Source organism: Dama dama, chromosome 1 (genome assembly GCF_033118175.1).
Source record: "Dama dama isolate Ldn47 chromosome 1, ASM3311817v1, whole genome shotgun sequence".
NCBI classification, from domain to species: Eukaryota; Metazoa; Chordata; class Mammalia; order Artiodactyla; family Cervidae; genus Dama; species Dama dama.
Genome location: NC_083681.1, coordinates 51018271 through 51033979, shown reverse-complemented (window position 1 = coordinate 51033979; position 15709 = coordinate 51018271). Strand labels below are relative to the sequence as shown.

Sequence of the window (15709 nt, the reverse complement as noted above, 5' to 3'; positions counted from 1 at the left end):
GGCCGTGATCAAGACCATCCCCAAAAAGACGAAATGCAAAAAGGCAAAATGGTTGTCTGAGGAGTCCTTACAAATAGCTGAGAAAAGAAGAGAAGTGAAAGGCAAAGGAGAAAAGGAATGATATACCCATTTGAATGCAGAGTTCCAAAGAATAGCAAGGAGAAATAAGAAAGCCTTCCTTAGTGATCAGTACAAAGAAATAGAGGGAAAAAACAGAATGGGAAAGACTAGAGATCTCTTCAAGAAAATTAGAGATACCAAGAGAACATTTCATGCAAAGATGGACTCAATAAAGACAGAAATGGTAGGGACCTAAGAGAAGCAGAAGATATTAAGAAGAGGTGGCAAGAATACACAGAAGAACTGTACAAAAAAGATCTTCATGACCCAGATAACCACAATGGTGTGATCCCTCACCTAGAGCCAGACATCCTAGAATGCGAAAGCAAGTGGGCCTTAGGAAGCATCACTATGAACACAGCTAGTGGAGGTGATGGAATTCCAGCTGAGCTATTTCAAATCCTAACAGATGATGCTGTGAAAGTGCTGCACTCAATATGCCAACAAATCTGGAAAACTCAGCAGTGGCCACAGGACCAGAAAAGGTGAGTTTTCATCCCAATCCCAAAGAAAGGCAATGTCAAAGAATGCTCAAACTACCACAAATTGCACTCATTCACACGCTAGCAAGGTAATGCTCAAAATTCTCCAAGCCAGGCTTCAACAGTACGTGAACCATGAACTTCCAGATGTTCAAGCTGGATTTAGAGAAGGCAGAGGAACCAGAGATCAAATTGCCAACATCCATTGGCTCATCAAAAAAGCAAGAGACTTCCAGAAAAACATCTACTTCTGCTTTATTGACTATGTTAAAGCCTTTGACTGTGTGGATCTCAACAAATGGTGGAAAATTCTTCAAGAGATGGGAATACCAGACCACCTCACCTGCCTCCTGAGAAATCTGTATGCAGGTCAAAAAGCAACAGTTAGAACTGGACACAGAACAACAGACTGGTTCCAAATCAGGGAAGGACTATGTCAAAGCTGTATATTGTCACCTTGCTTATTTAACTTATATGCAGAATATATCATGAGAAATGCTGGGCTGGATGAAGCACAAGCTGGAATCAAGATTGCTGGCAGAAATCAATAACCTCAGATATGCAGATGATACCACCCTTATGGCAGAAAGCAAAGAAGAACTAAAGAGCCTCTTGATGAAAGGGAAAGAGGAGAGTGAAAAAGTAGGCTTAAAACTCAACATTCAGAAAACTAAGATCATGGCATCTGGTCCCATCACTTCATGGGAAATAGATGGGGAAACAGTGCAAACAGTGTCAGACTTTATTTTGGGGGGCTCCAAAATCACTGCAGATGGTGACTGAAGCCATAAAATTCAAAGATGCTTGCTCCTTGGAAGAAAAGTTATGACCAACCTAGACAGCATATTAAAAAGTAGAGACATTACTTTGCCAACAAAGGTCCATCTAGTCAAAGCTATGGTTTTTCCAGTAGTCATGTATGGGTCTGAGAGTTGGACTATAGAGAAAGCTGAGTGCCAAAGAATTGACGCTTTTGAGCTGTGGTGTTGGAGAAGACTCTTGAGAGTCCCTTTGACTGCAAGGAGATCCAACCAGTCCATCCTAAAGGAGATCAGTCCTGGATGTTCATTGGAAGGACTGATGTTGAAGCTGAAACTCCAATACTTTGGCCACCTAATGTGAAGAGCTGACTCATTTGAAAAGACCCTGATGCTGGGAAAGATTGAGGGCAGGAGGAGAAGGGGATGACAGAGGATGAAATGGTTGGATGGCATCACCAACTCATTGGACATGGGTTTGGGTAGACTCTGGGAGTTGGTGATGGACAGGGAGGCCTGGTGTGCTGCAGTTCATGGGGTTGCAAAGAGTCGGACACGACTGAGCGACTGAACTGAACTGGACCATAAAGAAGGCTGAGTGCCAAAGAATTGATGCTTTTGAATTGTGGTGCTGGAGAAGACTTAGAATCCCTTCAGTTCAGTTCAGTCACTCAGTCATATCCAACCCTGCAACCCCATGGACTGCAGCAGACCAGGCTTCCCTGTCCATCACCAACTCCCTAAGCTTGCTCAAACTCATGCCTATTGAGTTGGTGATGCCATCTAACCATCTCATCCTCTGTGGTCCCCTTCTCCTCCTGCCTTCAATCTTCCCCATCATCAGGGTCTTTTCCAATGAGTCAGTTCTTCACATCAGGTGGCCAAAGTATTGGAGCTTCAGCTTCAGCATCAGTCCTTCCAGTGTATATTCAGGATTGATTTCCTTTAGGATTGACTGGTTTGATCTCCTTGAAATCCAAGGGACTCTCAAGGGTCTTCAACACCACGGTTCAAAAGCAACAGTTCTTCAGTGCTCAGCTTGCTTTATGGTCCAGCTTTCACATCCATACATGACTACTGGAAAAAACCATAGCTTTCCCTATGCGGACCTTTGTTGGCAAAGTAATGTCTTTGCTTTTTAATATGCTGTCTAGATTGTTCCGAGTTTTTCTTCCAAGGAGCAAGCATCTTTTAATTTCATGGCTGCAGTCACCATCTGCAGTGATTTTGGAGCCCAAGAAAATGAAACCTGTCACTGTTTCCATTGTTTCCATATCTATTTGCCATGAAATGATGGGACCCGATGCCATGATCTTCATTTTTTGAATGTTGAGTTTTAAGCCAGCTTTTTCACTCTCCTCTTTCATCCTCATCAAGAGGCTGTTTGCTTTCTGCATCAGGGTGGTGTTATCTGCATATCTGAGGTTATTGATATTTCTCCTGGCAATCTTGATTGCCTTGGACAGCAGTGAAAAGATCGAACGAGTCAATTCTAAAGGAAATCAACCCTGAATATTCATTGAAAGGACTGTTGCTAAAGCTGAAGTTCCAATACTTAGGCCAACTGATGTGAAGAGCCAACTCATCAGAAAAGACCCTGATTCTGGGAAAGACTGAGGGCAAGAGGAGAAGGGGGCAACAGAGGATGCGATGGTTGGATGGCATCACCAACTCAATGGACATGAATTTGATCAAACTCCCTGAATTAGGAAAGGACAGAGAAGCCTGGCATGCTGCAGTCTGTGGGTCACAAAGATTCAGACATGACTGACTGACTGGACAACAGAATATAGACAAAGCATCTATACCTTATAGGAATAAAATATATATAAAGAATTGAGGACGGTGCCCAGCAGATAGTGCTGTATTAGGTGGTCTAGATATCTCTTGGTCACCCTTCACCTCTTCCCAGCCAGCCGTCCAGAATATGCTGTCCTTGCTGGACACTTCCATTCCCCTCTCTTCTGTTGGAAAGCTGAGAAGAGGACAGAACAAGTATTCCAATTAGCCCTGGAATACTTGGGTCCAATTCAAATGATTAAGTCCTCTGCCTGGCTCTAGATTAAAGCTGCAGTGAAAAATGAAGTTGAGAGCTATGAATATCCCCTAGATTGGAAGAATAAAGTTATTTGGCAAGATCATAGCAAGTATCAGAACTGAAAACTGGCCAAGTCTAACTAGTTTCAGTCAGTGGTATTGGAAAGCAAAAGTCACATTTCCATTCACATTCAAATAACTTACGTGACACATGTAGGGTGACTGAATTTTTATTCAAACAGTTTCCACCAAGGAACAAACTGACTATGGAGCTTAACGGGGCAGGGATTGCCAGGTGTCAGAAAATAAAAGGAGCTCCACTGAGCAGCCAGAGCAACACTAGGAGCAGGCAGAAATGCAGAGGCCAGGCCTCATGGAGCCCAGCCCCATTCATGCTCTCAGCATAGAATCTCGCCACCTCCTCGTTGGGGTTGCCCTGGAAGGGGTCGAACCACATCTGGATGCAGCGGCCGCTGCCCCGGCTGTAGTTGCTGGCCTTGTAGGAGTGACTCCAGATTTCATTGCACAGAGCAGCAGGCGTGGGGAAGTAGAAGTCGAAGCGGTGGCAGGCAACTTTCACCGGGCACTGGTTGTACCCTGTGGGGAGGATAGTAGCCTGTAGCCACTGGGTCCAGAAGCACCTCTTGCTCCCCCAGCCCCACAACTCCAAGTCTCCATAAACCCTCCCACACCCCCCCTCCCCCTCCCCCTCCCTCCCTGCCCCCAGCCCTCACCTGAGGTCCAGTTCCAGCCCCTGTGCCAGTTGCTCTTGCAAGTGTAGGAGGTGCGGCAGTCTTCCCACCAGCTCTGACAGTCCTCTTTGCACAGGGGCACATTCAGGATCCGTTCTTTGCGCCAGCTCTGATTCACCTGGGTCAGGAACCAGGGAAGGAGGGCGCTAGTCAGCCAGGGATCTCAGCTGCTATAGCCCTGATGGAGCCCAGGGCTGAGAGAGAGGCAGTGACTCCACTGTTAACCAAACTGTTTTAGCTGCTCCCTGCTCAAAAGCCAGTAATCAATGGGACTTCCCTGGTGGTACAGTGGGTAAGATCCACCTGCCTGTGCAGGGGACGTGCACACAGCCCCTGGTTGGGGAAGATCACACATGCCGTGGAGCAACTAATCCTGTGCGTCACAACTATTGAGCCTGTGCTCTAGAGTCAGAGAACTGTAATGGAGCCTAAGTGCCACAACTACTGAAGCCCTCGCACCCTAGAGCCCGTGCTCCACAATGAGAGAAGCCACTGTAATGAGAAGTCCATACGCTGCAACCAGAGAAAAGGCCACGCAGTAATCAAGACCCATCACAACCATAAATAAATAAATAAAATAATAAATAAAAATTAAAATATAAATTTTAAAAAAGAAAAGCCAGCAACCTGGAGAGAAGTTAGTTCATGTCCTGAGGCCAACTCCACATTATGTTCAGCCATGCCCGTTTTTAAAGGAGAAAAGGAAAAGAACCTCAGGGAATCATTAAGGCAGGAGGTTAGATTATGTATCATTCTCCATTGTGCACCAACTGGCTGACTTCAGATACTATATTGCCCAGTGACTAAGGGAGCTGTTGGAGGTACAGAGCTAATCATTTTTTAGCTACTTAAGTAATTCTTCATCCTTACTTTTTTAATCTAGGAAAAGAATCAACAGGTTAGGCAAGGCATGGTATCTATTCTGGAGAGCATAAGTCAGGAGTTAGGTTAAATTGCCTGGTGATTTCATCCCTATAATTAGGTTGTTTTAATGTTAGAGGAACCAGAGATCAAATTGCCAACATCCATTGGATCTTTGAAAAAGTGAGAGAGTTCCAGAAAAACATCTACTTTGGCTTTATTGACTATGCCAAAGCCTTTGACTGTGTAGATCACAACAAACGGTGGAAAATACTTCAAGAGATGGGAATACCAGACCACCTCACCTGCCTCCTGAGAAATCTGTATGTAGGTCAAGAAGCAACAGTTAGAACTGGACATGGAACAACAGACTGGTTCCAAATTGGGAAAGGAGTACATGAAGGCTGTATATTGTCACACTGTTTATTTAACTTATATGCTGAGTACATCATGAGAAATGCTGGGCTGGATGAAGCCCAAGCTGGAATCAAGATTGCTGGGAGAAATATCAATAACCTCAGATATCCAGATGACACCACCATTATGGCAGAAAGAAAAGAACTATAGAGCTTCTTGATGAGGGTGAAAGAGGAGAGTGAAAAAGTAGGCTTAAAACTCAACCTTCAGAAAACTAAGATCATGGCATCAGATCCCATCACCTCATGGCAAGTAGATGGGGAAACAATGGAAACAGTGACAGACTATTTTTGGGGGCTCCAAAATCACTGCAGATGGTGACTGAAGCCGTGAAATTAAAAGATGCTTGCTCCTTGTAAGAAAAGTTATGACCAACCTAGACAGCATATTAAAAAGCAGATACATTAAAAAATAAATAATAAAAAGCAGATACATTACTTTGCCAGTAAAGTTCTGTCTAGTCAAAGCTATGGTTTTTCCAGTGGTCATGTATGGATGTGAGAGTTGGACTATAAAGCTGAAGAATTGATGCTTTTGAACTGTGGTGTTGGAGAAGACTCTTGAGAATCGCTTGGACTGCAAGGAGATCAAACCAGTCCATCCTAAAAGAAATCAGTCCTGAATATTCATTGGAAGGACTGATGCTGAAGCTGAAGCTCCAATACTTTGGCCACCTGATGGGAAGAACTGACTCATTTGAAAAGACCCTGATGCTGGGAATGACTGAAAGCACAAGGAGAAGGGGATGACAGAGGATGAGATGTTTGGATGGCATCACCGACTCAATGAACATGAGTTTGAGTAAGCTTCGGGAGTTGGTGATAGACAGGGAAGCCTGGTGTGCTGCAGTCCATGGGGTCATAAAGAGTCAGACACGACTGAGTGACTGAACTGAACTGATGGTTGGTTAGAGGGGAACAGAAATGGGCAAACAGGAAAGGGGCAAAAGAGGTGTTCCCACGACCCTCCTCAGACCAGAATTCCTGGAGGGTCCCTGCAAGTGGCTGGGGGTGGGTCGGCTAGGGGGCTGTCCTCTGCTGAGGCTGCAGGGCTGGTGCCCATACCTCCTGGATCCAGGGCCCCAGGTTAGGTGAGCACTCGTAGAGACAGGTGTCCTGAATAAAGTGGCGCTTGCATGCAGGCTCCATCTTGCCGCAGTGGTCCCAGTCGAATCTGTACAGGCTGGAAATCTCCTTATGGGCTTCTATGCTGGTGTTGACAAAGCAGCAGGCATTCTTTTTCCAAGGGCTGCACTGTTGGGGTGGGGGGAGGGGAGAGGGACTCTCTCACACTCTCTGGGTGTGAGAGAGGGTGAGCTCTCACACCCAGCACAACCAGAATATTCCCGCCTCTCCCCTTCAGTCCTTGATTCCTCACAGTCTTCAGAGAAACATCATGTGGAGGGACCCTTTTTGGGGGACAGGGTTCTTCAAGACTATGGGATCCCAGGGGTAGCAGTCATCACAACATTCATTAATTCAAATTTTTATTGAGCTCCTATTTCTAACCCAGGCATTTTTCTAGGAACTGGGAACACAATCAAAACTTAGCACTGGATAATTGCTTTGGGCAAAAACAGCAGGAGGGGAACAGGAAATTTTAGTTTTCTGGAATGACCAGATTAAGCCTCTTTGGGAAGGTGATAAAGACCTGAAGGTGAGGAAGCAAGTTAAATGAACCGCAACCCCAGTAGAGTTCTAATTACAGAAATACACAATGATCTTGTGAATGAATGAAAACCCATGGCCTAGAATTTAGTATAAAAGCAGAATATTAAGGGGACTTCCCTGCTTGTCCAGTGGTTAAGAATCTGTCTGGCAATGCCAGACAGGGCTATGGGTTTGATCCCTGATAGGGGAACTAAGATTTCCACATGCCACGGAGCAACTAAGCCCGCCCAGAGCAGCAAAGAGCCTGTGGGCCACAACGAAGACCCAACACAGCCAAATATAAACTTTTTAAAAAAGAATTAAAAAAAGAAAATCAACCCCCTCCTTTCCCCCAAAAGGTCTCTCCAGGCCTGCTTCCTGATTTGAGTAACACGGAAACTCAACAACCAAGAAGCTGAGCTCTAGGCATTGTTCTGACCACACTGGGCACACAGTATGTGTAAAAGAGTCATTGCAACTGAAGAAAGAGCTGTTCAGGGAACCTCCCTGCCTCCACCAAGGATGGGGGTAGACGTTCCCTGAGGCAGCTCTTCCCCATCCCAGATGACCCCTCTGCCTACCTGTCCGTGTAACTTGTCCTCGGGACCTGGTTTTTCCTTATGGTACCTGGCATTCATGCAGACGTTGAGAAGCTGAGTCCTGGGCTGAGCTGCCCCCCCAGCAGCCACACACACCAAAAGGCACAGCAGTGGTGTGATCTTCCAGGCCATGCTTGTCCCTGAAGAACCAATTTCCTCAAAGGCAGCAAGGAAAGTCCAGGTGGGTCCTCAGGCTGTTAATAATAAATGAGGAGGGTGGGTGGAGCCTAGGGCGGGATTGAGCCCTAGTAACCCTAATCTTCCTAGTCTCAGGAAGATTGGGATCAGACACAGCCTTTTCAGACAATACCTGCCTGGCTTTCCTACAGGGTCATGAGGATCAAGTGGTACAACTGAGTGGTGGAGTTTGGGCAAAATTCAGAAATAGCCAGAAGGTTGCCAGAGGTGCACAACCTCTCCTTTGAAATCCTTGAGGGCAAATATTTCGGAGTTTAAACACTTAAGATTTGTTGACTGAAAAAACACATAGTGTAAGAGCTATGAGTTGAGTGAACCACACATCTCGGTAGAAGATTGCTTCTAGTCATAAGGTGATAGTAATAGTGAAGTCGCTCAGTCATGTCCGACTGTTTTGGACCCCATGGACTGTAGCCCACCAGGCTACTCGGTCCATGGGATTTTCCAGGCAAGAGTACTGGAGTGGGTTGCCATTTCCTTCTCCAGGGGATCTTCCCAACCCAGGGATTGAACCTGGGTCTCCCGCATTGTAGGCAGATGCTTTACCATCTGAGCCACCAGGGAATTGGAAGATAATTGCTTTACAATGAACCAACTCATTGGAAAAGACCCCAATCCTGGGAGATTGAAAGCAAAAGGAGAAAGGGGTGGTGGAGGATGAAACGGTTAGATAGCATCACTGATCCAAGGGACATGAGTCTGAGCAAATTTCAGGAGATGGTGAAGGACCAGGAATCCTGGCAAGTTGCAGTCCATGGGGTCGCAAAGAGTCAGACGACTTAGTGACTAACAATAACAATTGCTTCACGGTGTTGTGGAGGTCTCTGCTGTAAATCAACACAAATCAGTCATACCCTCTTTCTCTTGAGCACCCCCTACCAGTTCACTCCCCTAGGTTGTGTCACTGAGCATTGGCAAGAGCCAAGAGCATTGGCAGTGACTGAACAAGGGCATTTGCCACCTGCCTCTGTGGAGATTGAACCCTGTGCTGCTGCAGTTGTTGACATTCCACACCCCCTGAGGAAGTTCAAAGTGGAATGTGCTCCAAGGAATCTGGTGGGACAGGTCTTTAGATAGTTAGACATTTTCAGGAGTTGATTTTATGATTCCAGTCCTTGCATCTCCTCATATCTAGAAAAGCAATAAATCCCTTCATGGTGACATCAGATCCTCATGACTCACCTCTTGTAAAGTAAGCAATTGATTGCATTAAACTCCTCCTTCACCAAAACCTTATATATTGACCTTCCCCGACTGCCTCTTTGGAGTAGTCTCTCAGAGCTATCTTAGGTGCTGCCTCCTGAGTTGCAGTCCTCATTTTGCCCCAAATAAAGTTTAACTTTCAATTCTCAAGTTGTACATCTTTTTTTTTTTAATGTCTTTTTTAATTGAAGGATAATTGTTTTACAGAATGTTGTTGTTTTCTGTCAAACTTCAACAAGAATCAGCCATAGGTATACATATAGCCCCTCCCTTCAAGTTGTGCATCTTTTTTAGTTGGCAGTTATCACAGAGTGCCAGGCTGGCTCCCTGTGATATACAGAAGCTTCCTGCTAGTTCTCTATTTTACACATGATAGTGCATGTAGGTCAGTGCTAGTGTATCAATTTGTCCTATCCTTTCCTTCTCCCACTGTGTCCACCAGTCCATTTTCTACATCTGCATCTCCATGTCTTCTCTGTAAATAGGTTCATCAGTACCATTTTTCTAGACTCCATATATATGTGTTAATATGCAATATTTGTTTTTCTCTTTCTGATTTTGTTCTGCCTAATAGACTCTAAGTTCATCCTTCTCACTACAGCTGACTCAAATTTGTTCCTTTTTTTGTCTGAGTAATATGCCATTGTATATATGTACCACAACTTCTTTATCCATTCATCTGTCTATAGATGTCTAGGTTGCTTCCAAGTTCTGTGTGTGTGAAAGTCACTCAATCGTGTCTGACTCTTTGCAACCCCATAGACTATACAGTCCATGGAATTCTCTAGGCCAGAATACTGGAGTGGGTAGTCTTTCCCTTCTCCAGGAGATCTTCCCAACCCAGGGATTGAACCCAGGTCTCCCGCATTGCAGGCAGATTCTTTACCAGCTGAGTCACAAGGGAAGCCCATGCTTCAATGTCCTAGCTATTCTAAATAGTGCTGCAGTAAACACTGGGGTACAAGTTTTTTTTTTTTTTTTTTTTTTTTTCAGTTCTACCACTTTATTGCTACCAACCCATCTCCCTCAAACCTTGTGCACACATGCTCAGTCATGTCACCCCATGGACTGCAGCCCACCAGGCTTCTCTGTCCATGGACTTTTCCAGGCAAGAATACTGAAGTGGGTTGCCATTTCCTTCTCCAACAAGTGTTTTTTTGAGTTGTGGTTTTCTCAGGGTATATGCCCAGTAGTAGAACTATCACATGGCAGTTTTATTCTTATTTTGTTAAAGAATCTCCATATTGTTCTCTATAGTGGCTGAAATTAGAATCAATTTATATTCCCACCAACAGCGCAAAAAAGTTCCCTTTTCTCCACATCCTCCCCAGCATTTATTGTTTGTGGTTTTTTTTTTTTTTTTTTTTTTTTGATGATGGCTATTCTGATTGGTGTGAGGTGGTAGCTCATTGTAGTTTTGATTTGCATTTCTCTGATATTGAGCAATGTTGAGCATCTTTTCATGTGTTTATTGACCCTCTGTATGTCTTCTTTGGAGAAATGTTTTAGTCTTCTGCCCATTTTTTGATTGGGCTGTTTGTTGTTTTTATATTGAGCTGTATGAGCTCCTTATGTATTTTGGAGATTAATCCTTCATCAGTTGCTTGTTTGTAATTTTCTCCCATTCTGAGGGTTGTACTTTAATCTTGTTTATTGTTTCCTTTGCTATGCAAAAGCTTTTAATTTTAATTAGGTCCCATTCATTTATATTTGCTTTTATTTCTATTACTCTAGGAGATAGGTCAGAGAAGATTTTGCTGTCATTTATGTCAAAGACTGCTAAGCCTGTTTTCCTCTAAGAGCTTTATAGTTTCCAGCCTTACATTTAAGTCTTTAATCCATTTTGAGTTTATTTTTATGTATGGTGTTAGGAGGACTTCCCAGGTGGGTAGTGGTAAAGAACTCACCTGCCAGTACAGAAGATTTAAGAGACATGGGTTCAATCCCTGGGTCAGAAAGATCCCTTGAAGGAGGGCATGGAAACCCACCCCAGTATTCTTGCCTGGAGAATCCCATGGACAGAGTGGGATTCCCTGGTGGGCTACAGTCCATAGGGTTGCAAAGAGTTGGACAAGACAGGAGTGACAGCACACACGCATGGTGTTGGGAAGTGTTCTACTTTCATTCTTTTACATGTTGTGCTTATTGTGCTCACTCAGTCATGTCTAACTATGCAACCCCATGGACTGTAGCCTCCTCTGCCCATGGTATTTTACAGGCAAGAATACTGGAGTGGGGTGCTATTTCCTACTCTGGGAATCTTCCCAACTCAGGGATCGAACCCACGTCTCTTGCATCACCTGCATTGGCAGGTTAGTTCTTTACCACCAGCGTCACCTGGGAAGCCCTTATTTTACAGGTAGCTCTTCAGTTTCCCCAGCACCATTTATTGAAGAAGTTGTCTTTTTTCCATTGTATATTCTTGCCTCTTTTGTCAAAGATAAGAAGTTCCTTGTACAGCAAGGAGATCAAACCAGTCAATCCTAAAGGAAATCAACCTGAATATTCATCGGCAGGACTGATGCTACCCTTTTGTGGGTTGCCGGGAGCCAACATACGAGACCCTACCCATGACAAGGCCATAAGGGAGAAAACCTGACGGGCAAGGCGGATCAGGTTTTCAGGGGTTTCGAAAAGGTCAGCTCATGAGACCCTACCCCTAACAAGGCCATGAGGGAGAAAACCTGACGGGCAAGGCGGATCAGGTTTTCAGGGGTTTCGAAAAGGCCAGCTCACGAGATCCCACCCATGACAAGGTCAGGAGGAGAAAGCCTGACAGGCATGGTAGATCAGGTTTTCAGGGATTTCGAATAGCTGCCCCTGGCGCTCACCTTAAAGATGATATCTGTCTTTCTGATGCCTGCCTCAATTTCTGTGACACAGACAGAAGGCCTTCCCCGATCTCTTCCCAAATAAGAATCAATTTAGAACTTTAATCAATAAGTTTCCCAGGTGGTGGTATTTTATGAGATTATTCAGGGTGAAAGGAGGGTTTTAATTTAAACTCCTTTGCTGGTAGTTTGTTAGCCAAATGCATTTATGCCCTTGGTACTAATATGCATGATTGTTTATATTATCCTAATCATAAAATAGCATAAAGAACGTGATTATATAAAGGCCCTAGTAGACATAGAGCCCTTCGGGAAGTGAGGAAGTCCTATTAGAAAACATAAGAAAAATTATTCTAAAGGTGGTTATTGGGTTGACATTTGCTTGCTGTGTTTTGCTTGCTGTGTTTTTGCTTTTAATGTGCTAAGGTTGTGTTATAGAAACCATTGTTAATATAGCTAAAGATCTAGAGAAATAAGAGCCTAGAGAAATACCACCATAGTGTGGTAACAATGAGATGGTTGTTAATTGTCAGCCAGGAGTGCTAGGCAGAAGCTGCCTCACCAAAGTCGCAGAGTCAGTATGGGATAAACTTCTTAGATAAACGCAACTGATAACTTTTGCAGAAGGATTAATTTTTGTATTAACAAAGATATAATTCTACTCTGTACTATTGCCCTATGAGACTGCTACCTTTCAGTTAAGGTCACCATAGAAACAGAAAATAGGTTTACATTCACCTGACCTGCATAAAATGTTAATAGGCCCCAAGGCCAGAAGATAATGTCCAAGACCCTCATAAACAAAGAAGTATGCAGAAAACACCCTGGTTTCGTGAAGGACAAGCTGACGTAATGTTAAACTATCTTCCCCTTAGAAATGTACTAACTTAGGGTATAAAAGCTGCAGTAAAAAATAAAGCATTGCCAGACTCTGCCAGACTCTGCCAGACCCTGCAAACACCCCCGTCTGGTCATTCTCTCTCTCTCTCTCTCTCTCTTTCTCTCTCTCTCCCTCGCGGACTTGGCCCTATCAAGACTGGTCTCACGTGTCTTCTGTCTCTTGCCGACGCCGTTCATCCTGAGGGTACCCCTGGATCCTGCTGGGGCTGGACCCCAGCAAGTGGCACCCGAACAGGGACCCGAAGGTAATCCCCCCCATTGTTCAGTCTTCAGGACGGCTAGGGCCCCACTAGGGCGCTGCAGGCCCCCCTGCATAAGATAGGTAGGGTGAGGAAAGTGGGTAAGCTTTAGGTTTCTTCTTTAAAACCCCACTAGGGCGCTACAGGCCCCCCTGCATAAGAAAGGTAGGGTAAGAAAAGTGGGTACGTTTCAGTTTCCTTCTTCTCTAAATTAAGCCTCTTCCTTTTTTCTCTTTTTTTCTTCTTCTAATTAGTAACAAAAATGGGTAACAGTGAGTCAAAAGAAAGACAGCTTTTTATTAGAATCATAATGCAACTCCTTAACCGCAGAGGAATTAAAGTTAAAAAGACCAGTGTTCAGTCCTTTTCTACCTTTGTCCAAGAGCAATGTCTTTGTTTTCCAGAAGAGAGCAGTTCTCCTGGGTTCCCTTACCCTCCTGCCCTCCACCCCGGTGCTGTTTCCAATGAGATCTCTTGCTTTTTCAGCACATGTGTCTCCTCCGACAATTCATTTATAAGAGCTCAGTTACGGGCCCTAAAAGGGGTCCCCCTTCCTGCAACTGGTGGGGACTCTTCTCCGCTGAGACTGACATCCTGACCACTCGGGGTACTCAGAGGCCAGCTTGCCTGCCAATGGACCAGACCCAGCGGCCGCAACTGGGACCCTTTTGTCCCTGGTCTCCTCCTGACGCAGACAACTGGCCAGAGTGCCCGACTAGTAAGGAACAAGAGACTTTATTGACCTCTCTCCCCTTCCCTCTCTCTGTCCTCTCCTTAGCCCTTCCTATCCTTCCCATTTTTCTAATCCCCTGGTCCTGGATGCAGGAATTTGGTCGAAGGGCCTCAGCTTGAGCTGAGGATTGGAGACTGATCACCTCCTCTTGGCAGAGAACTCAAATTCCAGTAGGGCTGAGTTCCAGTCCTCCCTTCTCTGGAAACCCAGGAAAAAGTCCCATAACACCTGGGTATCTGCAGGTGGCAAGAGACATCTGTAAGGCCACCCCTTTTGCCCCCCTTTCCCGCCTCCTCCTCCTCCATCTTTTCCTTTCATCCTCTTAAAACCTTTGAAGACATCTAAAGTTCTATGTCTCTATAGAAGGTTTTCTGAGAGACTGTATTCTTGTATTTAAGGGAGTGTCTGATGAGGACTGCCAGGTTTATATGTGTGTGTTTTAACTCTGTGTTCTGTGTTGTGATTTTTGATGGCCATTTTGCTTTTTGTTAGAACTTGATTTTCTTTCCCTGTGGCTTGAGACCAGGGCTCTCAGGGACACTTAGCTAGACCATCTCTAACTCCTGAGACTGAGGGAAAGAAGAGAAAAGCCTTTAAAATTTTTATTTATTTCAACCTTTATATAAACTAGTAAATTTTATATTGTAATGTCTAATTCATCACCAAACTTAGAATATGAAGCTAGATCTCACACTGTGTCTGTCTAAATATGTCTTGGTATGTCTTTGCCTCTGGGTAATATTTTTTAGGTTAATTGGTAAATGAGCTCTATTTAATTGGCTTAAAAAAAAAAAAGGTAAGCGCTTACAAATCAAATAATTCTAAATTAAATGATAAATTCCAGGTTCAGGTAAACTGGGAAATATACAGTATTAAATACCTGATATTAATGTTTGTTTGTTGACCTATATCTAATATAGACATGTCTTAGAGTAATTAACATCTAGTAAAATATTTTCATTATGCCTAGGTTTATTATAAGTTAAATATTGTTATATTGTAATATCTGTTACAAGTTTGTCAGCAAAGAAAGTACCTCAAGTAAGAAACTTCAAAAAAAAAAAAAAAAAAAAAGAAGGTAAATGAGATATGAGCTTTTAAACTTTATTAAGATTAAAAATGTCTGTCTAAAACAGTTTCTCTAGATTTTGGTAACCTAAATTTCTAAAGTTGTGCTAAACTAATAACAGAAGTTGATTAAATAGCTAGGTCATTTCCAAATAAAATAAGATTCTGAAACATTCATTACTGAATACTAACTTACAGAGAAACTAAAGATTTTAGACTATTAATAAATAATGTTTGATGCCATCCTGAGATGTTCGTTAGAATTTTTTTAGAAATTATCACTGGTATTTATGTTCACCAATCTATAGAATGCTAATATAAAGGTAAATTCTTGGTTGCTTAAAGAAAGTAGGATGTGTGTATTCAGTAAAAAAGGTATGAGGAATGAAGTTACATTTTATGAAGGGAAAAGGAAGTAGGTCTGACTTACAGGTGGCTGTTTCAGAATGGGAGAACAAAGTAATAGGTACAGAAAATGTTAAGAAGGTTTGATGGAAAGTGCACTCCAAGGGAAGAGTTTTGTGCATAAATACAAGTTTTCTTGAGACGTTGAACTTCCTTTGATAATGGACTTTAAATTTCTTTACCTCTGAAGTGATCTGTTCTATGTTTACCTTTAAAATCTTTTTTACTTTGGCTAAGTAAATATATTATTTCACAGTGATCTATATGATCTACCTGACAGAGTACTATAAACCCTTTTGATATTTATTGACAAAACTGCCTAAATGGCTTGACTTCTAGCTGACTTTGGGATGCTTCAGAGGGCCCCTGAGACATCCCAAAGAGCTATTAAACTACCTGAGTTCATTTGACATGTTAAATTGCATGGGAATTATTGTTGGAGGAGTGATACATCTTC

General features: G+C 43.5%; 1 protein-coding gene and 1 non-coding gene across 2 annotated transcripts; both read right to left on the bottom strand.

Moving 5' to 3' along the window:
* Positions 1-2967: 2967 nt before the first annotated feature.
* On the bottom strand, positions 2968-7861 carry FOLR1 (folate receptor alpha). The gene is made up of 4 exons (XM_061149376.1): positions 7658-7861; positions 6492-6680; positions 4132-4267; positions 2968-3994 (listed from the first exon to the last, which is right to left on the bottom strand). Exons 1-4 carry the CDS (start codon positions 7805-7807, stop codon positions 3696-3698), a joined length of 774 nt encoding a protein of 257 aa, XP_061005359.1. The 5' UTR covers positions 7808-7861; the 3' UTR covers positions 2968-3695.
* A 504-nt stretch (positions 7862-8365) lies between these two features.
* On the bottom strand, positions 8366-8437 carry TRNAC-ACA (transfer RNA cysteine (anticodon ACA)). The gene has a single exon. It is a non-coding gene; the product is annotated as a tRNA-Cys (tRNA).
* Between the last annotated feature and the right edge of the window lie 7272 nt (positions 8438-15709).